The following is a 25,643-nucleotide window of genomic DNA, read 5'->3' on the forward strand; positions in this document are numbered from 1 at the left end:
GGATGGAGGCCACACCATGACTTTCTCTCCCTTTATCCCCATAGCAGCCATTGATGCAGAGGTATTCTTTGCAGCATGAGATGGTGCATTGTCATGCATGAAGATGATTTTATTACGGAAAGCATAGTTCTTCCTTCTGTACCGGGAAGAAAGTGGTCAGTCATAAACTCCACCTACTTTGCAGAGGTCATCTTTACACCTTCGGGGCCCCTAAAGGGCTGACCAGCTCTGTTCCCATGATTCCGGGCCAAAACATGACTCCACCACCGCCTTGCTGATGTCGCAGCCTTGTTGGAACAGGGTGGCCGTCCACCAACCATCCATTACTCTATCCATCTGGACCATCCAGGGTTGCACGTCACTCATCAGTGAACAGGACTGTTTGAAAATTCGTCTTCATGTATTTTTCTGCCCAATGCAGCCGTTTCTGCTTGTGAGCATTGGTTAGTGGTGGCCGAATAGAAGGTTTATGCACAGTTGTAAGACTTTGGAGGACTCTACACCTTGATGTCCGTGGGACTCCAGAGGCACCAGCAGCTTCAAATATCTGTTTGTTGCTATGTAATGGGATTTTAGCAGCTGCTCTCTTGATCCGATGCATGGATCTGGCAGAAATCTTCCTCAATGTGCCTTTATCTGCACCAACCCATCTGTGCTCTGAATCAGCCACAAATCTCTTCATAGTGCGATGATCACGTTTACGTTTTCATGAAATATCGAATGTTTTCATACCTCGTCCAAGGCATCGAACTATTTCACTCTTTTCAGCAGCAATTTTGTTTTTGTTCTTTAAGCATTTGTAGTATTTTCAGGTTTTTTTTTCTTTCTATTTTCTTTGTTTTTTTTAGCATTTATAGTATTTTCATTATTTTTTTTCTAGTTTCTTTTTGTTTGTTTTTTTAGCATATGTAGTATTTTCATGTTTTCTGTTCTGTTACATCAGCCAAGCGCCATAGTTTTTTTTTTTTTTTTTTGTTTCAGAAATAATTCTGTTTTGTACATAATGCATGCTTATTTTACAGCACAGAGCGGCCTATCAGGTGATCCTGGACGGCGTGAAAGGCGGAGCGAAGGAGAAGAGATTGGCAGCGCAGTTTATTCCCAAATTCTTCAAACATTTCCCAGATTTGGCCGACGCTGCCATAAACGCCCAACTGGATCTGTGTGAAGACGAGGATGTGTCGGTAGGAACCGTGCTGAAATTGTGTCCTGCCAGGAATTCCACATCCGAATAGACAGGGCAGGTTCACCAGACACGAGGGGGGGGGGGATCGGAGGGCAGGTTCACCAGACACGGGGGGGGGGAGATCGGAGAGGAGGTTCACCAGACACGGGGGGGGGGGAGAGATCCGGAGAGGAGGTTTACCAGACACGGGGGGGGAGATCGGAGAGGAGGTTCACCAGACACGGGGGGGGAGATCGGAGAGGAGGTTCACCAGACACGGGGGGAGATCGGAGAGGAGGTTCACCAGACACGGGGGGGGGAGATCGGAGAGGAGGTCACCAGACACGGGGGGGGAGATCGGAGGGCAGTTCACCAGACACGGGGGGGGGGGAGATCGGAGGGCAGGTTCACCAGACACGGGGGGTAGATCGGAGGGGAGGTTCACCAGACACTGGGGGGGAGATCGGAGAGGAGGTTCACCAGACACGGGGGGGGGGGGGATCGGAGGGCAGGTTCACCAGACACGGGGGGGGGGGGAGATCGGAGGGGAGGTTCACCAGAGACGGGGGGGGGGGAGATTGGAGAGGAGGTTCACCAGACACGGGGGGGAGGTTCACCAGACACGGGGGGGAGATCGGAGGGCAGGTTCACCAGACACGGGGGGAGATCGGAGGGCAGGTTCACCAGACACTGGGGGGAGATCGGAGAGGAGGTTCACCAGACACGGGGGGGGGGGGGAGATCGGAGGGCAGGTTCACCAAACATGGGGGGGGGAGATCGGAGAGGAGGTTCACCAGACACGGGGGGGGGGGGGAGATCGGAGGGCAGGTTCACCAAACATGGGGGGGGAGATCGGAGGGCAGGTTCACCAAACATGGGGGGGGGGGATCGGAGGGGAGGTTCACCAGACACTGGGGGGCATCGGAGGGGAGGTTCACCAGACACCGGGGGGGGGGGAGATCGGAGTGGAGGTTCACCAGACACGGGGGGGGAGATCGGAGGGGAGGTTCACCAGACACTGGGGGGGATCGGAGGGGAGGTTCACCAGACACTGGGGGGGATCGGAGGGGAGGTTCACCAGACACTGGGGGGGATCGGAGGGGAGGTTCACCAGACACGGGGGGGGGGATCGGAGGGGAGGTTCACCAGACACGGGGGGGGGGGGGAGATCGGAGGGGAGGTTCACCAGACACTGGGGGGGGATCGGAGGGGAGGTTCACCAGACACTGGGGGGGATCGGAGGGGAGGTTCACCAGTCACGGGGGGGGGGGATCGGAGGGGATACTTACCTAGTTTACAGCCCATCTGATTTGATCATGTGATCCCCTGTGGCAGTCAGTGGCAGCTGCAGGGGAGAGGAAGGACTGCCGACAAAGGCTGGTGATGTCACGCATAGCCTCCAATGTCGAGCTGTTGTTGGCTCTCCTTCCTTTCCCCGTAGCTCAGTGGTGTCCCGAGGCAGGTGCGGGGGGTGCGGTCCGCACCGGGTGACACCGACCGCACAGGGTGACACCGGACCAGCTCCACAAAAAGGTAAGTTGTAAAGCAAGCCGACGATCCCCGCAGGATGGTTCGTCAGCTTTCTTTACAACTTACCATTTCTTGGAGCGGGTCCGGTGTCACCCCATATAGGTTGCATGCCGACAATCCTGCGGGGTGACAACGGTGTAACGGCAAGATGTCTCCCATGTAGCTGTCCCTCCGAAGCAACTGCGCATGTCCCGGTTTCAGGCACGATCAATCGATGATAGAACTACTGCTATGATCGATTGATCATGCCTGAAACCGGGACATGCGCAGTTGCTTTAGGGGAGACACATCTTGCCGCTACACTGGACCCGCTCCAAGAAAAGGTAAGTTGTAAAGAAAGCCGACGATCCCCGCAGGATGGATCGGATCTGCGGATTGGGAGCATAATGGTTCGGAATCCGATCCATTATGCTCAATCCGCAGATCCAATCCATTCTGCGGGGATCGTCGGAGGGGGTGTTACAGCACCGGGTGACACCAACCCTAGGGACGCCTCTGCCGTTGCTGACGCAGGAACCGGATTCCATGACCAGAGAGAGATTAATAAATAGGTAGATCTATATACATCTTTTTTGCAGAAGTTAGGAGGGAGCATTTTAAACAGGTTTAGGCTAGAAGTCTACTTTAACCACTAGCCTACTGGGTGCTTTCACCCCCTTCCTGCCCAGGAAAATTTCCAGCTTTCAGCGCTGTCGCACTTCGGCAATTGCGCGGTCATGCATCACTGCAGCCACATAAAAAAAATTTTTTTTTTTTTTTTTTTAGAGCTTTCTTTTGGTGGTATTTGATCACCACTAGAGTTTTTTATTAATTTATTTTAATTATTATTTTGTTATTTTACAAAAACCACAAAATTTTGGGGAAAAAATATTTTTCTTAGTTTCTGTTATAAAATGTTGCAAAGAAGTAATTTTTCTCCTGCATTGATGGGCATTGGTAGGCAGCACTGATGGGCATTGGTAGGCAGCACTGATGGGCATTGGTAGGCAGCACTGATGGGCATTGGTAGGCAGCACTGATGGGCACTTGTAGGCAGCACTGACTATAAGTGTAGATGTCCCCGTGAGAATTGCCGGTTACCGGCGCCGTGACAGCGGGAGGAGAGTGCTGATGACTGGCAAGTCTATTTACACGGTGATCAGCTGTGATTAAACACATCTGATCACGTGGTAAAGGGCCCCTGTGATTGGCCCTTTACCTCTCTCTGTGATCTGTTGTGTCCTAAGGACACAGCGATCAGAGCACTCCCCAGGGGAGCGGGGTTCTGGGAGGACGTCAGTAGAACCAGCTGCAGGGGCGGACTGACTATTTGGAAACTCAGGCACTTCCCGAGGGCCTGGGGTCAGTAGGGGGCCCCATGAGATGCCCCTGGTACATTTTTCATAGGCTTTTTTGAGTTTGGGCAAGGACACAAGGGCCCCATGATTCCCTATTGCTCGGGGGCCCCATGAGTTGTCAGTCCGTCCCTGACCAGCTGTATCTGTCATTTGACTATAGCATGGGCGGCAAGTAGTTAAAGCGGAGTTCCACGCAAAAGGAGAAGTTACGCTTTAAAGACTGCTCCCCCACTCTCCATTAAGGATTGGCACCTTTGGGGAGGGGGGGGTTGGGGGGAGAGCGGGTACCCGAATTTGAGAGGTACCCGCTCCCACTTCCGCTGCAATCACCTAGTCCAGGGGTAGGCAACCTGCGGCTCTCTAGCTGTTGTGGAACTACATTTCCCACGAGGCATTGCAACATTACAAAACTGACAGTTACAGCTATGACTTGCAGAGGCATGATGGAACTTGTAGTCCTGCGGCTCTCAGGTTGCCTACCCCTGGCCTAGGCGATCGGAAGCAGAAGTTGTTCTCCTACCCTCCCTCGCTGTAGTCTTTTTGGACACGTGACAGGTCCCAGAAGACTACAAGACCATTCATGCAGCACTACTTGCACATGTGCAGTGGGCACCCGGCTGTGAAGCCGCAAGCTGTCACAGCCGGGTGCCCACACTGAAGATGCCAGTGCCTGGAATACAGGACGGCCGGTGAAACTGACTGCGGGGAGGACACAACGGGACCGAGGGACAGGTAAGCGGCTGTTTTTTTAAAAGTCAGCAGCTACAGTTTTTGTAGCTGCTGACTTTTATTTTTCTACAATGTGAGTGGAACTTTAAGTGCAAAATAAAAAAAAATCTGTTGATCCTGCCAGTGATCTAGTGATGTTACACACACTCTGCTGTCTTATCACAAGCGTTGTTTCCACCCCCTTCTTGTTCAGCTCCTGGACTACAGAACACCTCCTCTATGCTATAGTGCTGAAGCGAGAGGGAGGTATTGTCTAGTCCTAACACACTTCCTATCTTAGTGTGAACACTGCTAATTAGATGTAGTACAATATGTGGGTATTGTCACCCTATGACAGGAAGAGTGCTACTGACAGGATCAAAGATACAGGAGAATAAATGTAAAATATTCTAAACGGATATAAAGTATTATGGGAAGATTGTTGGTGAAAAAAAAAAATGTCCTGGTGACGGGGTCTGTTTTAGCGGAGAGAATTTGGTGGGAAGCCACAGGCTGCCCCTTTATTTTATGAATGAAGCACCCACGGTGGGGTCCAGTGAATGGCGGCATCTGACAAATCAGCTCAGTTGTGTTGATGAGGGTCCCATGCGCCACTTGCCTGTTGCCCACAGCAACCACATGTCATCTTGAAAAGATTTCCTGTAGGCACAATGTAAGCTTTTATTTTCTCTAGACCTATAGGGGTTGATTTACGAAAGCTAGAGAGTGAAGAATCTGGTGCAGCTGTGCATGGTAGCCAATCAGCTTCCAGGTTTTGTTCTCAAAACTTAAAGTGACACTAAAGCTTTTTTTTTTTCTTTTTTTATCTAAAATAACAAACATGTCTATACATACCTGCTCTGTGCAGTGGTTTTGCACAGAACAGCCCCAGTCCTCTTCTTTTCGGGTCTTCTCTGACACTCCTGGCTCCTCCCCCTCAAGCAACTTCCCCAGGGAAAACCGCTGGCCCTGGGGGCACCTCTGCATGCTTGTCCCCGAGCTGCTGCTCTGTATGCATCCATAAGACACACAGAGCCGCAGCTTGGCCTCGCCCCTCTCCTCATTGGCTGAGTGGCTGTGATTGACAGCAGCGGGAGCCAATGGGCTCCCATTGCTGTCTCAGCCAATGAGGAGAAAGAGTCCCCAGACAGCAGAGGTGTAACGGAGCTGTCCCCAGACTGCACTTGGGTACTTCCGTTAGGATACCGCTTCCCTCTCTGAACACAGACCACAGACACCTAAGCAGACCATACTAGACTAGACGACACCAGTCTTGAAGAAAACCAGGAAATAGACTACTTTATTTTAACACTGATATATACATTCAAGGGAACAACCCCCCCTTGCATAATGACACAGGGCGGGGCAATCTACCTTCAGTAACAAGAGACACACCAACAGACAGTCCCATCAGGAGGGCTGCTGGAGACACCCCCCCCCACCAAGCCAATACACAAACATATACATCCCATAATAGTTTGCTCCCAAGCAAGACACACAATAGAACAATGGGATACAACCACATGGCATTACACAATCCACAACATGTCCACAGAATATTAGCACAGATCACCCTGTACCGCTAACAGGCACAGGGTGACTTACACATAATAGGGATATGGGCAGCTGAGACAGGGGTCTCCCCACCTCTCTAAAGTGAGCTGGGTTCCATTGGGCCCCCCACCCAAAGTGACTTCCATCACAAGAGGCTGTCAAGAATATTGCTGAATTGGAGGGGGCTCAGGTAAGGATTGGGGAGGGGGGACAATGCACCTTCATGCACAGAATATATGAAGGCAAAAAACCTTGAACTTTTAGAACCAGTCTGAGGATAGAAGCTGATTGGCTCCCATGCACAGCTGCACCAGATTGAGCGCTCCAGATTTAGTAAATCTCCCCCATGGAGTCAACGCCATTGTGATAGCCAATACCATTTCTGCACTGACTCTCAACTTTCCACTGTTTATTAGATCCGAAGACAAGCTATCAAAGAACTCTCACAGTTTGCAACGGGGGAGAACCTTCCACGCGTGGCCGATATTCTGGCACAGCTTCTGCAGTCAGGTATTGTATAACACACAGAGCAGAATTCAGACCTCAATCACTGTGGGCTGTCACTAGATCAATATGCCTCACCATTTGAAAACTGCAGACACACAAAACTGCTTTTCTAGGATTATATGTAAGTTTACTTCTGTAGCCTTCTTTTGAAAAATGACAGATTCTCTTAGATCCGAGTAGAATAGTTTAACCCCCCTGGCGGTATTCCTGAGTGTAGCTCGGGGTAAAGTTTCAGCACCACAAGCGGTAACCCCCCCCGAGCTACACTCGGGAATACACTGCAGTGCTGCTCCGGGATCTGTTCTTCTGCACTTACCTTGTCCTGCGCTCCCGCGATGTCCCCCCTGCAGTGTCCCCAGCAATGTCCTCCGGCCGATGCCGGCATCTGTCTTCCGGGTTCCGTTCCCTGCGACGTCGGGATGTACGGGGGACGGAACTGGCGGGAAATTTGAAAGTTGTAAAAGTGACATTCACTAAATCCACTAAAATCACATAGTATAACATTCCTGTATCAAACCATTTCACATACATTTTGTCCCGAGTGCTTTGTCCGGCGCCCTGCCTGCATTTTACTGTTCTTTCTGCCTGGAAACTGAGAAACGTCCATGGCGTCCAAAAAGCGTCCCTTTAGGTCAAAATCGGTTTTAGACCGGCTAGAGAACAGCGATAGTAAATCAGAACCACTTGCAGAATTGAGTGATAATGATTCGTGGGGGAAATTCCTCATCAGACACTGAAAACGATTCTGCGACTTTGCTCAGCAATGTGCGAACTTGGCGCTATATTTCACATTTCAGTGTTTTTGGTTTGATTATATTATTGAATTAAATTTATTATTATATTATTTTTTATGATTATTAATTAAATTATAATTTATGATTTCGTGCTTCAAATTTTATCCTACCCGGGATGTTTACTAGACTCTTGTTCGGACAGATTTCAGTGAGTTATTCCTAAAAATTACAGGTCTACAATAAAAAAACGACATATTTCCATGCAAAAAAATGTACCGCTTTGAGCACAGAAATATGGACATAATCAGACCGCTAGGGAGGTTAAAGTGTAAAGGTTGTAAACCTCTAAACTGAAAAAAGAACAGCATATCCTTCTACAGTGTGCAGTTGCCTCAGTCTAAAGCACCGAGTGTGGTTTCAGTTTCTTTGCTGCTTGCATGAGTCACATCTAACAGTCTATGCTGACACCAAGCAATCCAGGGAAATGTAGTGAATAATATAAGTATATAAAACAAAGAAAACTGCATTGAATATGTAAAAAATGTGAGTCATAAAGCAAAATGAATAAAAAAAACAAAAGAAATTCAAAATTACTGCCACTTCCAAAAAAAGTCAATACAACACATAAATGAACACTCAAACTGATTCAGTAGTGCAGAATTATAAGTGAATAAAATGTGGGCATAGAAAACAGCATAAGTGAAAAAGAAAGTCCAAAAACAATTCTTATCCACCAAATAATTCAATTTCTTCAAAATAAATCACCACGTGTGAAAGAATCAAGTGTCCCCCCCCCCCTTCGGGTATACATTCACCAAATGGTGGTGGCCCCCCCCCCCCCCCCCCACTCTCATGGTTGGCAAAAAAACGCTCAATGGATATCTCTCAGTGGGATAAAGAATCAATTCGTATTGCAAATCGCACCTCAAATCGGCATGTCATCCGACTTTGAAATCAATTGGAAAAAGGAGTGACCCCCTTACTTTAAGGGCTTTGAAAGTACTGGAAGTATTAAAGTATATATTTGGTCAAAAAAGGTGATAACACAAAGACATACAATACATCATACAGAGTCATAATAAAGCATCACAATCAGAAAATGAAATTACACGATAAGGATACCCAATATGACTGTGTGTGACTGGTCATAAAAGATCCAAATTGGTATCATCATAGATGTAACAAAGCTGCAGATACTAATCTAATTGTGCCAACGCGTTTCAGCGTGATCCCACTCCTTCCTTAGGGAAAAGAGAACTCTGCATATGGGTGACATCATCTACAAGTGTAAATATATTTGTTTGGAACATGTCTCATATCCATATCACAGAATCACAGAATGCGCAGTTTAATATCTCGGGAATGAGAGATTCGGCGTTACAAATCTGCATGTGTTAAATTGCTCTTCTGTCAGTCATGGCCCGCGTAAACTGACCGAAATTTCAAAAATAGTATTGCACGGAGCCATGGGTGTCCTGGTTGCCACCATTTCAACATAATTCTTTAACAGCGTGAGGCTAAGGCCATATACAAAATGACGGCCATGTTATAAAAACAATTTGACTCCCTGTAAAATCTCCAAAATTGGGGCTCATTTCAGTGAACTGTTTGCAAAGGATACTCAAAAAGATATAGGACTTTCAAAGTGCCACATCCAAACAGGGGCATTACTGAAAAAAAGGAACTTTTGCACGATATTCAAATTTTTTGAGTTTCACCTGTATATACTTAACCATATAAAATAAATAGAAATCTTGCACCAAATATTCTTACCCACATGGAAGAAAAATATATTTGTAATGCTACAATTTTGGTCATATTCAATATATTTCAAAATACATTTCTATATATATATATATATATATATATATATATATATATATACACACACATAAACACACACACACACACACACACTGCCCCTGACTACCTCACCAACCTGATCCCCAAGTACCACCCTACCCGTACCCTTCGCTCCTCACAGGACCTCCTTCTGTCTTGCTCCTTGGTCTCCTCCTCCCATGCACGACTGCAAGACTTCTCCAGGTCCTCCCCCATCCTCTGGAACTCACTGCCCCAATCCATCAGACTGTCGCCTACCCTCCTCACATTTAGGCGCTCCCTCAAAACCCATCTCTTCAGGGAAGCCTACCCCATCCTCACCTAATGGCCATTCTCCCTCATTCCTCCTACCACTTCATCCCCCACAGCCACTTCCTCCTGTACCACTACCCCCTCCCTCCTAGATTGTAAGCTCGAAAGAGTAGGGCCCTCTTACCCCTCGTACGTTGTTTGTTATTGTTGTACTGTGCCATGTATTGTCCCCCCCTCTATTGTACAGCGCTGAGCAAACCCTTTGGCGCTATATAAACTCGATGTAGTAATAATAATAACATATAATGCCTTGTAATCTGTAGATATACTTATAATGTATGAAAATGCAAAATAGATAATTGGTTAAAAGACATAAATGCTTCAGAAATGTCGCCTCATAAAACTGGGGGCCAAACGAACCAGGACAGCAAAAGCCCCCAAAAAACTGTAAGAGGCACAATTTCAAAGTCTGGATCCGTGTGACCGGGGGGGGGGGGGGGATTTTAACGTCAGCAGCTGCAGTTTATGCCTGCTCCTATTCTCACCCAGGTAGTAGGTTTTGTGACCTCTCCTAAGGTTACACTTTGACTGTATATTTGGGTTTGTTGTATATATTTCTAACCTTAACCTTCCCGTTTTTAGATGACTCTGCCGAATTTAACTTGGTGAACAACGCCTTGCTGAGTATATTCAAAATTGATGGCAAAGGTAAGAGTGCAGTGTCTCTTCTGGTAACATTTTCTGTGCTGGGGGAACCAGTTTTGAGAACACTTGTGGTAACAGAAGGGCTCGGCCTAAGAATTTTTCTGAGTTTTTTTCCCTTTGCTCAGAGCATCTCTCAGTTTTGTCTCAGACTCGTGAGCTGCTTCAGAAATTGGTAAAATCTAAAGCCCCCACCAGTTTTAAGCCATCTATATAATTTCTCATGGACTGATGACATCCATGGACCATGGAGTAATGATGGTTTTTGAAGCTCTAGACTCCCCCATGCTTGGACAGATTACACCCATGGACTGATGACACCCATGGACCATGGAGCAATGATGGCTTTTGAGGCCCTGGACTCCGCCATGCTTGGACAGATTACACCCATGGAGTAATGATGGCTTTTGAAGCCCTAGACTCCCCTACGCTTTGCCAGATTACACCCATGGACTGATGACACCCTTGTACCATGGAGTATTGATGGCTTTTGAGGCCCTAGACTCCGCCATGCTTGGACAGATTACACCTATGGAGTAATGATGGCTTTTGAACCCCTAGACTCCCCCACGCTTGGCCAGATTACACACATGGACTGATGACACCCATGGACCATGGAGTAATGATGGCTTTTGAAGCCCTAGACCAGTGGTGGGCAACCTTTTTTTTCAACTGAGCCAAATCTCGCCAAAACCACGATTGAAATTTATTTTGAGAGCCACATTTTTAAAACTGAAAATACATCCCCCATATAGTAATTCATCCCCCATAGTAATTCATCCCCCATATAGTAATTCATCCCCCATAGAGTAATTCATCCCCCATAGAGTAATTCATCCCCCATATAGTAATTAATCCCCCATAGTAATTCATCCCCCATATAGCAATTCATCCCCCATAACAATTCATCCCCCATATAGTAATTCATCCCCCATATAGTAATTCATCCCCCATATAGTAATTCATCCCCCATAGTAATTCATCCCCCATAGCAATTCATCCCCCATATAGTAATTCATCCCCCATAGTAATTCATCCCCCATATAGTAATTCATCCCCCATATAGTAATTCATCCCCCCCATAGTAATTCACCCCCCCCCATAGTAATTCATCCCCCATAGCAATTCATCCCCCATAGCAATTCATCCCCCATATAGTAATTCATCCCCCATATAGTAATTCATCCCCCATAGTAATTCATCCCCCATAGTAATTCATCCCCCATAGTAATTCATCCCCCATAGTAATTCATCCCCCCATAGTAATTCATCCCCCATAGTAATTCATCCCCCATATAGTAATTCATCCCCCCCATAGTAATTCACCCCCCCCCCATAGTAATTCACCCCCCCCCCCCCATAGTAATTCACCCCCCCCCATAGTAATTCACCCCCCCCCCCCATAGTAATTCATCCCCCATAGAGTAATTCATCCCCCATATAGTAATTCATCCCCCATAGTAATTCATCCCCCATATAGTAATTCATCCCCCATATAGTAATTCATCCCCCATATAGTAATTCATCCCCCATATAGTAATTCATCCCCCCTATAGTAATTCATCCCCCCTATAGTAATTCATCCCCCCTATAGTAATTCATCCCCCCTATAGTAATTCATCCCCCATATAGTAATTCATCCCCCATATAGTAATTCATCCCCCCCATAGTAATTCATCTCCCATATAGTAATTCATCCCCCATATAGTAATTCATCCCCCATATAGTAATTCATCCCCCATATAGTAAGTCCCCCCCCATATAGTAATTCATCCCCCATATAGTAAGTCCCCCCCCATATAGTAATTCATCCCCCATATAGTAATTCATCCCCCATAGTAATTCATCCCCCCCATAGTAATTCATCCCCCATATAGTAATTCATCCCCCATATAGTAATTCATCCCCCCCTATAGTAATTCATCCCCCCCTATAGTAATTCATCCCCCATATAGTAATTCATCCCCCATATAGTAATTCATCCCCCATATAGTAATTCATCCCCCATATAGTAAGTCCCCCCCCATATAGTAAGTCCCCCCCCCATATAGTAAGTCCCCCCCCCATATAGTAAGTCCCCCCCCATATAGTAAGTCCCCCCCCATATAGTAAGTCCCCCCCCATATAGTAAGTCCCCCCCCATATAGTAAGTCCCCCCCATATAGTAAGTCCCCCCCCATATAGTAAGTCCCCCCCCATATAGTAAGTCCCCCCCCATATAGTAAGTCCCCCATATAGTAATTCATCCCCCATATAGTAAGTCCCCCCCCCCCATATAGTAAGTCCCCCATATAGTAAGTCCCCCCTGTGTCAATTCACTTACCTTTGCTCCGCGCGTTCCTCTCGCCGTGCTTCCCGCGCCGTTCTGGTCTTCAGGGCGGACTGTGAGAGCAGTTCGTCACGCTGCCCCGCCTACATCCTGGCTGCCCCGCCTACATCCTGACAGCTGCAGAGTCCTGACTTTTGGGGCGGCCGCCCAAGAGGAGGGAGGGGAGCGGGCGGCCGTCCGAGAGGAGGGAGGGGAGCGGGCGGCCGTCCGAGAGGAGGGAGGGGAGGGGAGGTGAGGGGGCGGCCGCCCGGGAAAACACGCCCGTCCGAGAGGCGGAAGAGGAGGGAGAGGAGGGAGGGGAGCGGGCGCCCGGCACACAGAAGAGCCGCATTTAAGCTTGTAAAGAGCCGCATGTGGCTCGCGAGCCGCGGCTTGCCGACCACTGCCCTAGACTCCCCCACGCTTGGATAGATTACATCCATGGACCATGGAGTAATGATGGCTTTTGAAGCCCTAGACTCCCCCATGCTTTGACAGATTACACCCATAAACTGATGGCACCCATGGACCATGGAGTAATGATGGCTTTTGAAGGCTTAGACTCCCCCATGCTTGGCCAGATTACACCCATAGATTGATGACACGCATGGACCATGGAGTAATGATGGCTTTTGAAGCCCTAGACTCCCCCATGCTTGGACAGATTACACTCATGGACTGATGACACCCATGGACCATGGAGTAATGATGGCTTTTGAAGCCTTAGACTCCCCCATGCTTTGACAGATTACAACCATGGACTGATGACACGCATGGACTAATGATGGCTTTTGAAGCCCTAGACTTTGGTAGAATAAATCACCTTCAATGTTGGGTGTCCTATGTATGCGAATACCGCTGCGATATGTAAAACTATTATTTTAGGTTTCTTTACATATTAGAATGTGGTACCTCGGGTTCACACAGAATTTTAAAGAGTGCTTTGACAGAAAAAAAGGTTGAGGAATACTGCTCTATAGAATGTATTGGACACGCAGACTTCCTGTAGGTTTGAATGGCTGATGCATTAGAACACGGGTGTCAAACTGGCGGACCTCCAGCTGTTGCCAAACTGCAAGTCCCATGAGGCATTGCAAGATTGACAGTTACAAGCATGACTCCCAAAGGCAGAGGCATGATGGGACTTGTAGTTTCACAACAGCTGGAGGGCCGCCAGTTTGACACTCCTACATTGGGGCCTATGTGCAGTACTAAGCAGCCCAACGACTCTGAAGATGGCAAAAGCAGTGCCGATCTCCAACCACATCATTTTTTTTTTTTTTTTGCATGAGGGAGTAATGCATAAAAAAATGCTGTAAAAGCTACCTGTTGGGGAGACTAAATAATATAATTTCCGTTTCCGAACGTCCTCTCGCAGTACAAGGGTGGACATCATTCTGCTTCCAGGCAGATCTCGGAATGCCAGAATGCCTAGTAGCCCAAATCTGGCAAGATGATGATCCTGCACTGTGCTGCAACATCATCTTGCAAGATTTGGGCTACTCCCAAAAAAGATCTTGTTGACAGAAGGATTACATTACCCCATGCACTGCAGAAGTCAGTGGGAGGAATAGTGCCCCATCATTGGTATCAGTGGGAGGAATAGTGCTCCATCATTGGTATCAGTGGGAGGAATAGTGCCCCATCATTGGTATCAGTGGGAGGAATAGTGCCCCATCATTGGTGTCAGTGGGAGGAATAGTGCCCCATCATTGGTGTCAGTGGGAGGAATAGTGCCCCATCATTGGTATCAGTGGGAGGAATAGTGCCCCATCATTGGTATCAGTGGGAGGAATAGTGCCCCATCATTGGTATCAGTGGGAGGAATAGTGCCCCATCATTGGTGTCAGTGGGAGGAATAGTGCCCCATTGTGGGTATCAGTGGGAGGAATAGTGCCCCATCATTTGTATCAGTGGGAGGAATAGTGCCCCATCATTGGTGTCAGTGGGAGGAATAGTGCCCCATTGTGGGTATCAGTGGGAGGAATAGTGCCCCATCATTGGTATCAGTGGGAGGAATAGTGCCCCATCATTGGTGTCAGTGGGAGGAATAGTGCCCCATTGTGGGTATCAGTGGGAGGAATAGTGCCCCATCATTTGTATCAGTGGGAGGAATAGTGCCCCATCATTGGTGTCAGTGGGAGGAATAGTGCCCCATCATTGGTGTCAGTGGGAGGAATAGTGCCCCATTATTGGTATCATTGGGAGGAATAGTGCCCCATCATTGGTATCAGTGGGAGGAATAGTGCCCCATCATTGGTATCAGTGGGAGGAATAGTGCCCTATCATTGGTGTCAGTGGGAGGAGTAGTGCCCCATCATTGGTATCAGTGGGAGGAATAGTGCCCCATCATTGGTGTCAGTGGGAGGAATAGTGCCCCATCATTGGTATCATTGGGAGGAATAGTGCCCCATCATTGGTATCAGTGGGAGGAATAGTGCCCCATCATTGGTATCAGTGGGAGGAATAGTGCCCCACTGTTGCTGATAGTGAGGAAATAATGCCCCAAGGACCAGATAAAATGATGCAACATCCGGCCCTCGAGCCGCAGTATGAAGACCACTGGTTTAGGCAACAATTGGGGTGGCACAGTGGCTAGGTGGTTAGCACTTTTGCCTGGCAGTTCTGGGGTCGTCGGTTCAAATCCCAACCACGGCACCACCTGCCTGGAGTTTGCATGTTCTCCTTGTGCCTGCGTGGGTTTCCTCCGGGTACTCCGGTTTCCTCCCACACTCCAAAGACATGCTGGTAGGTGAGTTGGCTCCTGTCTACATTGTCCCTAGTATGTGTATGTATGAATGTGAGTTAGGGACCTTAGATTGTACACCCCTTGAGGGTTAGGGACTGATGGGAATGTATAACATATATGTAAAGCACTGCGTAAATTCATGGCGCTATATAAGTATCTGAAATAAATAAATGTTATAAATGATTGAGTAGCTGATCATAAGATGTAATAAATCTTGCTTTATACAGGCACCCTCGGGGGATTATTCAGCCAGATTCTTCAAGGTGAAGACATTGTACGTGAGCGAGCCATTAAGTTCCTCTCTAACAAACTGAAAACCGTTCCCGAAGATGTGATGACTAAAGAGGTGGAAGACTACATTTTTTCGGAATCCAAGAAGGTGAGCTGTACACAAAGATACTCGAGGAGCAGGTGGAAGAAATTGATCATTTATCCAAATATGCCTGTTGGCAGCACGCCTGTGAGCAGGAATAATCCATGTATTTTCTTTAATAGTGTGGCTGTGCAACTTTTGAACTAGTTTCAACAAAGCAGGTATCACCTAGAAGGTTCTAGCGGAGGTGGGAGCGGGTACCTGACAGGATCCAAGGGACAATTTGAAAACACTAAACACAATGCAGATGTCTGAGTGGGCAGAAGAGAGTTTGGTGGTCCCTCCATCTTCTAGGAGGGGTTATAATGAGAAGCTTTTGCCTTTTTTTATTTTTGTTCCTTTTTTAATAATCCTTTGGCATTTTGCAGGTGCTGGATGACGTCACCGGGGAGGAATTTGTCCTGTTTATGAAGATCCTGTCCTCTCTAAAGACATTGCAGACAGTTAGCGGCCGACAGCAGCTGGTAGATCTAGTATCTGAGCAAGCAGGTCTCTATCAGACCCTCAACCCCGCCGACCCCGACTCTGTGGATCGCCTCCTGCAGTGTATGCGGCAAGCTGTGCCACTTTTTTCTGTAAGTATTTAGTTTGGCTAGAGGGGAACAGAATAAAGCACTGTGATGACTTTAAACATTAATGTCTTTTTTTTTTTTTTTTTCTCTTTCTAGAAAAATGTTCACTCTACTAAATTTGTGACCTACTTTTGTGAGCAAGTGCTTCCCATCCTGAGTTCCCTGACTAGCCCAGCAGAGGGCATCGATGTCCAGTTGGAAGTAAGTGTGTCCTTTTGGTAGCTGAAGTCACTCTATGATCTTGCTGCACTGAGGTCCTGAGCTTCAGTCCCAGCATGATCAATGCATTCAGTTTCTAGATGAGGTCCTTGTTGGAGTGGGTTTCATTTTGCTATTATAGTATTTTTTCTCCCTTCATCCAAACAGAGTGGAAGACCAAATTGGCCCTGCGAGTGGGTACAATACATTGCAAGGCAACGCCTATAAGAGGCTGTTGCTACCCGGTTCCTAGCAAATGATAAATTCGAAACTCTATAATCCGTGAAAAAATAAATGGCCATCCAATTATTATTACCTAATTTTGCCTTCACTGGTTCCTCCTTTCCCTCCTTTTCACATGCTAAGGAAATTATTAAATAAAATCTTTCTGTAACGGAACCGGACCCAGACTGCACTAGGGTATTTACGTGAAACTCCCGCTTCCCTGTGCGACCACGGATACCACCGCTGACCAAACAGGAAATAGACAGCACCAGGCTTGTATGAAGGAGAGGAAATGGGCTGCTTTATTTTAACACAGATACAAGATATATACACAGGGTGGGGAAATACACACCCAGACCGGAAACACATCAGCAGGCCGTCCCATCAGGGGGAAGGGCTGCCGGAAACATTACATCCCATAATAGTTTGCTAGAACAATGGGATGCAGCCGCATGGCAGTGAACAATGGGATACACCAGGTGGCAGTAGACAATACCCAGACCCGTACATCCCATAATAGTTTGCTGTCAAGCAAGACGCACAATAGCAGGACAGATCACCCTCTACCCCTAACAAGCACAGGGCGACTTACACATAATAGGGATTTGGGGGGCTGAGACAGGGGTCTCCCCACCCCCCAAAGTCACTCCCGTCACACTTTCCATGTTTATTACATGCCTTATTTTACACCTAGTGATGTCATCACTAGAACTCTTTGCTTCTCCATGCAATGCAGGAAGATCATGGCTGGAGTCCACAAAGGACTGTACATAGCTTTCTAAAAACGCGAAGCTGTGGTATCACCTGCATGTGATGCAAGGGACATTAAGGCTGGAGAAGAAAGAGGTAGATGATGCTGGATGTCCTCCAGCTTGGAAATGAGGCAGGCTCTATCTTGCTGTTCAGCTTTTAATGCACACTACGAGTAGATCACAGTGTGCAGTTAAAACAAAGTAAGCAAGTTCAGTACAAGGAATGAGTCTGTACTGTGTAAGCCTGAAGGGAAGGCTAGCATTCAGCTTTTTGTAAGTGCATCTGCCTTTCAAGTGGTTGCAAAGGCTCTGCCGGCTCTGTTCCTTCTCAATGGGCAGATTGATAGCAGTGAAAGCTATTGGCTTCTGTTGCTGTCAATTAAAATTCTGTGACTGGGGGGCGGGGCTGAGCCGCCCTGTCTGTAGATGCAGACGGGGTGGCTCGTAAGCAACCCTGCACGAGTGCCACCATAAAAAGCCTCTTATGGGGCACTCGCTGAAGAAGTGGAGCTAGGAGCACCAGCAGGGAACCCGCGAAGGGGTGGATCGGGGCTGCTCTGTGCAATACCGTTACACAGAGCAGGTATTTACAGTATAACGTGTTCTTCACGCCAGCCGCACACAAATGTGCGGCCTCCCGGCGTCTGGGCCTAGACGCCGAGCGGCCGCACATTTGTGTGCAATTAAGAAAAACATATGTGCTGAGAGCGCACTCCCAGCACACATGTCCGGTACTCACGGAAAGGTCCCGATCTCCTCTTTCGATCAGGACCTTTCCCGATCATGTGACCACCGTGACGGCGAATCACGGTGGTCACATGACCTTAAAACCCTGCTCCGCCTCCCAGCTTCTGAAACCCTTAAAGGGCCGGGAGGCGCCGGCGCCAAGGGGTTAAAAAAAATTTTTTCAACACCCACTGCAAAGTCCCACAAAAACTTGTTGATCCTGCCATTGAAGTCCACCTAATGCATTTTCTTGTGATTTGTGTGGCAACGCTGCTGCACTGCTCTTGAATTCAGAGCATAGTTGCCACTACAGTGGGAGGAGAAGATGCTGTAGGGGGTGTGGCCATCAGCATTGTCACTGACTCACAGGCCTGTAGCTTGTCAATCATCACCTGACTACATCTAGTCCTACTCACTGTTTCTGGATTGACAGCACTGCCTCTGTTGCTGAAACCTGGTGTCTCTCACACCTTTATATCCTGTTTGTTCTGTCCACATTTTATGAATTGGCTGAAATGTAAAAAATACAGGTTTTAGTGGTAAAACTTTGAAATAATTAATGTTTTTTCAGGTGTTGAAGCTTCTGGCTGAGATGAGCTCATTCTGCGGAGATATGGACAAACTTGAATCAAATTTAAACAAACTCTTTGAGAAGCTTTTGGTAAGTGAGATGGCACATTGGCCAACATAAAGGGGATTGGCTTCCCACAAATAGGGGACTTTAACCACTTCCCGACTGCATATAAACGGCCAGACGGTGGCAGTGCAGGGTCGGGTGGCCGTCTATAAACGGCCTCCCCGCACCCTGCTTGTGCGTGCTCCCTCGGAGCGCGCAGCACCGCGATCCGGTGCCCGCTGTGTCCTCCGGACACAGTGAAACACCGATCGTCGGACGGGACCTCTGTACGATGTCCCGATCATGTGATCACTGGTTGGCCAATCAGTGATCACATGCAAAGTAGTAAGCAAGATGTCACTTGTGACATCATTGCTTACTACGTGTGAAATCTGTGAATGATCACAGAGATCACATGGTACAGGGCTATTCACAACAGCCTTGTACCATGTGACAAGCTGTGACCAATCACAGCTCACTCAGTACTTCTCAATGAGTGCAAGAATGCAGCCAGAGAGGAGGAGAAATGATTGCTTTTACATCCTATATGGGTGTAAAAGCAATGTGTAAAAAAAAAAAAAATCTTCATCACCCCCAACAAGTAGTACAGTGTCACCATGGTGACACTGTACTGCTAGGGTGACAGTATATAAAAAATAATAATATAAAAATAAAATAAAATAAAAATGTAAAAAAAAAAGTTTAAAAATTATTATTTTTGGTTATAAACTAATTTGGGTTTTTTTTTTTACTAAAAAGATAACGGAATACATTTTGGTAAAGATTTATGATGAAATATTTATTTGCAAAATTTTATAAAACAAAACACTTTTTTTCAAAAATTTTGGACCTTTTCATTTACATAGCAAAAAAAATATGAAATGATTACTTTTACAGCCTTTATGGGTGTAAAAGCAATCCGTGTAAAAAAAAAAAAAAATCTTCATCACCCCCCAGAAGTAGTACAATGTCACCATGGCGACACTGTACTGCTAGGTTGACAGTATGTAAAAAAAAAACATAAATAATAATATAAAAAAATTAAATAAAATCACACTGTGCTGAGTTGATTAGAAGGGCACCATTATATGTGGGTTTGAACAAATAATATAAAAAAATAAAATAAAGTTTAAAAATTATAATTTTTGGTTATAAACTAATTTGGGTAATTTTTTTTTTTTTTTCCGAAAAAGATAGAATAAAATTTGGCCAAGATTTATGATGAAATATTATTTATTTGCAAAATTTTATTTAAAAAAAACACTTTTTTCAAAATTTTTGGACCTTTTCAATTACATAGCAAAAAAAATAAAAATCCCAGCGGTGAATAAATACCACCAAAATAAAGCTTTATCTTTCTCAAAAAAATGGTAAAAAATTCATTTGGGTACAGTGTTGCATGACCGTGCAATTGTCATTCAAAGTGTGATAGCGCTGAAAGCTGAAAATTGGCCTGGACTGGAAGGGGGGTAAAAGTGTCCGGACTGGAAGGGGGGGTAAAAGTGTCCGGACTGGAAGGGGGGTAAAAGTGTCCGGACTGGAAGGGGGGTAAAAGTGTCCGGACTGGAAGGGGGGGAAAGTGTCCGGACTGGAAGGGGGGGGGAAAGTGTCCGGACTGGAAGGGGGGGGAAAGTGTCCGGACTGGAAGGGGGGTAAAAGTGTCCGGACTGGAAGGGGGGTAAAAGTGTCCGGACTGGAAGGGGGGTAAAAGTGTCCGGACTGGAAGGGGGGTAAAAGTGTCCGGACTGGAAGGGGGGGGAAAGTGTCCGGACTGGAAGGGGGGGGAAAGTGTCCGGACTGGAAGGGGGGTGAAAGTGTCCGGACTGGAAGGGGGGTAAAAGTGTCCGGACTGGAAGGGGGGTAAAAGTGTCCGGACTGGAAGGGGGGTAAAAGTGTCCGGACTGGAAGGGGGGTAAAAGTGTCCGGACTGGAAGGGGGGGGAAAGTGTCCGGACTGGAAGGGGGGGGAAAGTGTCCGGACTGGAAGGGGGGGGAAAGTGTCCGGACTGGAAGGGGGGGGAAAGTGTCCGGACTGGAAGGGGGGTGAAAGTGTCCGGACTGGAAGGGGGGTGAAAGTGTCCGGACTGGAAGGGGGGTAAAAGTGTCCGGACTGGAAGGGGGGTAAAAGTGTCCGGACTGGAAGGGGGGGAAAAGTGTCCGGACTGGAAGGGGGGGAAAAGTGTCCGGACTGGAAGGGGGGGAAAAGTGTCCGGACTGGAAGGGGGGGAAAAGTGTCCGGACTGGAAGGGGGGGAAAGTGTCCGGACTGGAAGTGGTTAAAGGCACCAGACTCAAAATAGCAACACCATTTTATATAAAACAATATTTATTGAAACCTGTTATAAAAGGATGGCGGGGTAATGCATAACCTCCATCCTCAAATTACAAGCACTGTAATACATAGAAAACGGATAGAAATGTATAAGTAGTTGGAAGTCCTCTCCATCTGCGGCCCATAAACGCGCTCGGGACGCTCTGGCGGCAGAGTTAGACCTACTTGCCTCTTCAGAGGCAGAACGGGCCCTGCGTTGGACCAAACACAAATTTTATTCCTGTGCTAATAAGCCAGGCCCGATGCTGGCCAGGAAACTCAATTCTGTGGGGAAACCCCATAAACCGATTCGACTGCGACTTCCTACAGGTGGCTGTACTTCTAATCCCCAGCAGATTGTTTCCCGTTTCTCAGACTTCCTTTCGCGCCTCTACGCTAAACCAGATCCCTTCCCCGTGGCTCAAGCAGAGGCATTCTTTCAAGATCTCCGACTTCCTGGGTTATCCGAGGCAGCACAGGTGGCACTCAACGCCGGAGTCACTGTACCAGAAGTGCTCCAAGCTATCAAATCTTTACAGTCCACCGCGGCCCCAGGTCCCGACGGCTTTTCCGGTCTTTATTATAAGAAATTCTCAGCCTTGTTGGCGCCCTTTTTGGCTGAGTATTTTAATGCGTTACGACAGGGCTCCTCGCCCTCCCCAGATGCGCTTAGAGCGCATATCGCCATGATTCCTAAGACGACCAATGATGTACAGGAACCGCAAGCCTTCCGGCCTATTTCTCTTCTTAATGAAGACCTGAAGATATTGGGCAAGATCCTTAGTTTCCGCATTAATAAATATTTGCGTAGCCTGGTCCACAGGAACCAGGTAGGGTTCGTCCCCGGGAGGCAGGCGGGTGATAACGTTCGTAAGGTGGTCCATCTTATACATTTTCTGCAACAGCGGAAAATCCCGGGATTCTTACTGTCCTTAGACATATATAAAGCCTTTGATTCTCTATCCTGGGAATATCTGCGGTTTGTGCTGTCTCGTTGGGGTTTTGGGGATTCTATTCTTTCTTGAATTCAGGCCTTGTATTCTTCTCCTTCGGCCTCCGTCAAATACGCTGGGTATTTTTCAGATCCCTTTCCTATTGGGCGAGGGACGAGACAGGGTTGCCCCCTGTCCCCAGCGCTCTTTGTCCTGGCGCTTGAGCCGTTGGCTTTGGCGCTTCGGACCGATTGCAATGTATCGGGGGTTCCTTACGCAGGACAGGAATTCAAACTGAACCTTTTTGCGGATGATGCCCTCCTGACTCTTACTAACCCCCTGACGACGCTTCCTAATTTGCAACAGGTTCTTGAGCGCTTCTCCTTGATTTCGGGTCTCCGTATCAACTTGGATAAGACTGTCGCCCTCAATATTACTTTGGCTTCAGATTTGGTTTCGCGCCTACAATCCCACTTCCCTTACAAATGGGCTTCCTCTTCTCTTGAATACTTAGGCATTCGCTTGACCCCCACTTATGACTCCTTGTTTGCTGCGAATTACTATCCATTGCTTAGCTCTCTATCCTCTCTTATGCATTCTTGGCAATTTCCGCACCTGTCTTGGATAGGACGGGTTAATTCGGTGAAAATGACCATCTTGCCGAAATTGTTGTATTATTTTCGCACACTCCCGGTGCGGGTTCCCCCTCATTTTCTTCGGTTGCTTCAGGCGAAGTTAATGCGTTTTATCTGGGCCGATAAGCACCCCAGAGTATCCAAAAGTACGCTTTTTGCCCATAGACTTCAGGGTGGTCTTGGGGTGCCTAATGTGACTAAGTATTATCAAGCGAGCCAGATTGCCCCGCTGTCTATGTTGCACGCCTCTTCCGACGTCCCCCTCTGGGTCCTGTTGGAACTACCTAATTGTGCCCCTATCGCACTGTCGACGCTTCTATGGCTTCCCCCTGCCCTGCGCCCTATGGCACTGAGTCCGATGTTACTTCATGGCCTACAAGTTTGGGACTCGGTACGCTACTCTGGTGGTCTGATGTCACCTTTTCTGTCTTTGCTCCCAATTATTAACAACCCTCTTTTCCCGCCGGGTTTGGATCACCCAGGGGCGTTTTCTTGGTGGGTGACTAATGGTTTTTCGCAGGTGCGACACTTTTTGATTTTTCGGTCCTTTCCCACCTGGGACTCTCTTCGGGAGTCCCGGAATATCCCCCCGGCGGAATTTTTTCGATATCTTCAATTGCGACACTGGCTGCTCTCGCTGCGGGGTACTTCTGTGTTCCCGTACCAGAAATCTGCCTTTGAACAGCTCTGCCAACTGCGTCCGGGCGCTCCGGGCCTTATATCCCTTCTTTATGCAGCTCTGAACAGACGCTCGTCGCATACTTCTCTTTCATATGTTGTTCAGTGGGAGCGCGACCTGGGAGCGGCTGTGGATCCGGAGGACTGGAATAAGGCCTGGTCACTCATAGCTAAATGCTCATTTAATACGACCACACTGGAGGCAGCCTATAAGGTATTGTTTCGTTGGTACTGGGTTCCGGCTCGGCTGGCCCGGGCTAACCCTGCCTGTAGTGATCAATGTTTTCGGGGTTGTGGTCATCGTGGTGATGTATTACATATCTGGTGGTCATGCCCGCGACTGTTTCGTTTTTGGTCTCGTGTATTTGGCCTCCTTTTCACCTTGTTCCATCTCTCCATACGCCAGGATGCTCGGTATGCCTTGCTTCATTGCCCCATACCGGGCCTCTTAGCTCACCAGCAGAAGTTGGCTTCCTATCTGTTTTTATCCGCCACTAGGACAATTGCTCAGGCCTGGAAGAGTCCGTTTGTCCCTCTTCAGGGGGTGCGGGATCGTATGACCACTATGATGCTCAACGAACAGATGTCGAGTATCCGCAACGACTCCCAACGTAAATTTTTGAAAATATGGGAGCCGTGGTTGCAATATGCCCTTCCCTCACTCCCCCCGGCTAGTCTGGGGATGTAATGGCGTTCGGTGTTGGCGCTCTTGAATCCCTGCTCTTTGCCCCTCCCCCCACCCCCCTTTTTTTTTTTTTTCTTTTTTTCTTTCTCTCTTTTCTTTTTTCTCTCTTTCTCTGTTTTTGGTGTGACTGGACAGCTGCATTTAGTTGTTATAATCAGTTACATTACTGTTTTGTACCTTATGTGCCATTGATAGCCCCTGCGTGGGCGTACCTTTTGCCCTGTTGGCATTAGAGCATTGTTTTTCCTTTTTTTTTATTTTGCATTTTGTTTATCTGTGCAATTGATAGCCCCTGCGTGGGCGTGTTTTATTGCCTCTGTTTATACTGTTTAAAAAATTTAATAAAGACCATTGAAATAGAAATGTATAAGTAGAGTACATGCGTTGGTCTGTACCAGCGTGTTTCACAGTCCACAACGGCTTCATCAGGGAAACCGCGGAAACAGTACAGCATTTGTCACGCGTATATCATCTGCTGGGTCTAATGAGGATATCACATTCAAGGTAGGGGAGGTATGCCGGGCCCTGGACACACACTGCCTACCATGGCGATCCTGCTGCATTCTTGCTGTTTGCTGTGATGGTGTGGTCGGTTGTGGCCCCTCCCCTTTGACTGGTCCAGTGTCCGGCATACCTAATCTAAGAAATCACATTGAACATTGCCCCCCTAGCATTTCTGGCTGTGGCCATCTTGAGTAAGGGCAGATGATTCATGTAGCATTTACTTCCACGCAGACAAAGTTGAGTTGCTGCCATGTGATTGGCTGATTAGCAATTTGTGTTACTAAGCAGTTGAACAGGAGTACTTAATCAAGTGGCCAGTGAGTGTAAATCTTCTGTCAGCTGTGATGCCATGTTTCGGTTTTGAGGATTTCAGGTGTATTTATGGAGAAACCGTATCACCCATCAGATTACAAGCGCTGCCTATTTCTTATTATTCCCCTCTGCATTGTTAGGAATACATGCCGCTTCCTCCGGAGGAAGTAGAAAACGGGGAGAATTCGTCTAACGAGGAGCCAAAACTTCAGTTCAGCTACGTCGAATGTTTACTATTCAGTTTCCACCAACTTGGGCGCAAGAATCCAGATTTTCTAACCGGGAAAGTGAATGCTGAGAAGCTTAAAGACTTCAAAATAAGGTGAATATTATAACTGCCAAATATAACCATAAAAAAAAGTACTAGCACTGTGTTTTAAAAGGAGGAACTTTTTTTTTTTTTTTAACCACCTCCCGTCCGGCCATTGTATATAAACGGCCAGACGGTGGCAGTGCAGGGTCGGGTGCAGGCCGCGATCCTTTGCCCGCTGTGTCCTCCAGACACAGTGGAACACCTGATCGTCGTACGGGACCTCTGTGCGAGGTCCTGATCATGTGATCACTGATTAGACAACTTCCGCTTCTGATCGGCGATCGCAGTGGGAGCGGGTACCTGTCAAATTCAGGTATTCACCAGATCCTTAATGGGGACCGGGGGACAAAGGCTTAAAGCAGAACTTCCCTTTTGGCTTCCAGCTGGGTGCCCACTGCGCATGCGCGAGAAGTGCTACACTTTGT

At 47.5% G+C, this 25,643-nt stretch overlaps 1 protein-coding gene across 1 annotated transcript in view; it reads left to right on the plus strand.

Moving 5' to 3' along the window:
• Positions 1-1,022: 1,022 nt before the first annotated feature.
• The window catches only part of LOC149435584 (apoptosis inhibitor 5-B), a gene marked incomplete at both ends in the record, with an annotated part of 34,140 nt that continues 9,519 nt past the window's right edge, over positions 1,023-25,643 (plus strand). Inside the window, 8 exons of the mRNA XM_089662514.1 lie at positions 1,023-1,184; positions 6,711-6,804; positions 10,272-10,337; positions 15,616-15,767; positions 16,130-16,336; positions 16,430-16,534; positions 18,806-18,895; positions 25,046-25,227. Coding sequence (XP_089518640.1) covers positions 1,023-1,184; positions 6,711-6,804; positions 10,272-10,337; positions 15,616-15,767; positions 16,130-16,336; positions 16,430-16,534; positions 18,806-18,895; positions 25,046-25,227 — 1,058 coding nt within the window. The remainder of the gene's footprint in view (positions 1,185-6,710; positions 6,805-10,271; positions 10,338-15,615; positions 15,768-16,129; positions 16,337-16,429; positions 16,535-18,805; positions 18,896-25,045; positions 25,228-25,643) is intronic.

Source organism: Staurois parvus, unplaced genomic scaffold, assembly GCF_062004578.1.
Source record: "Staurois parvus isolate SC_StPar_1 unplaced genomic scaffold, SC_StPar_1.0 ptg001485l, whole genome shotgun sequence".
Taxonomy (NCBI): Eukaryota; Metazoa; Chordata; class Amphibia; order Anura; family Ranidae; genus Staurois; species Staurois parvus.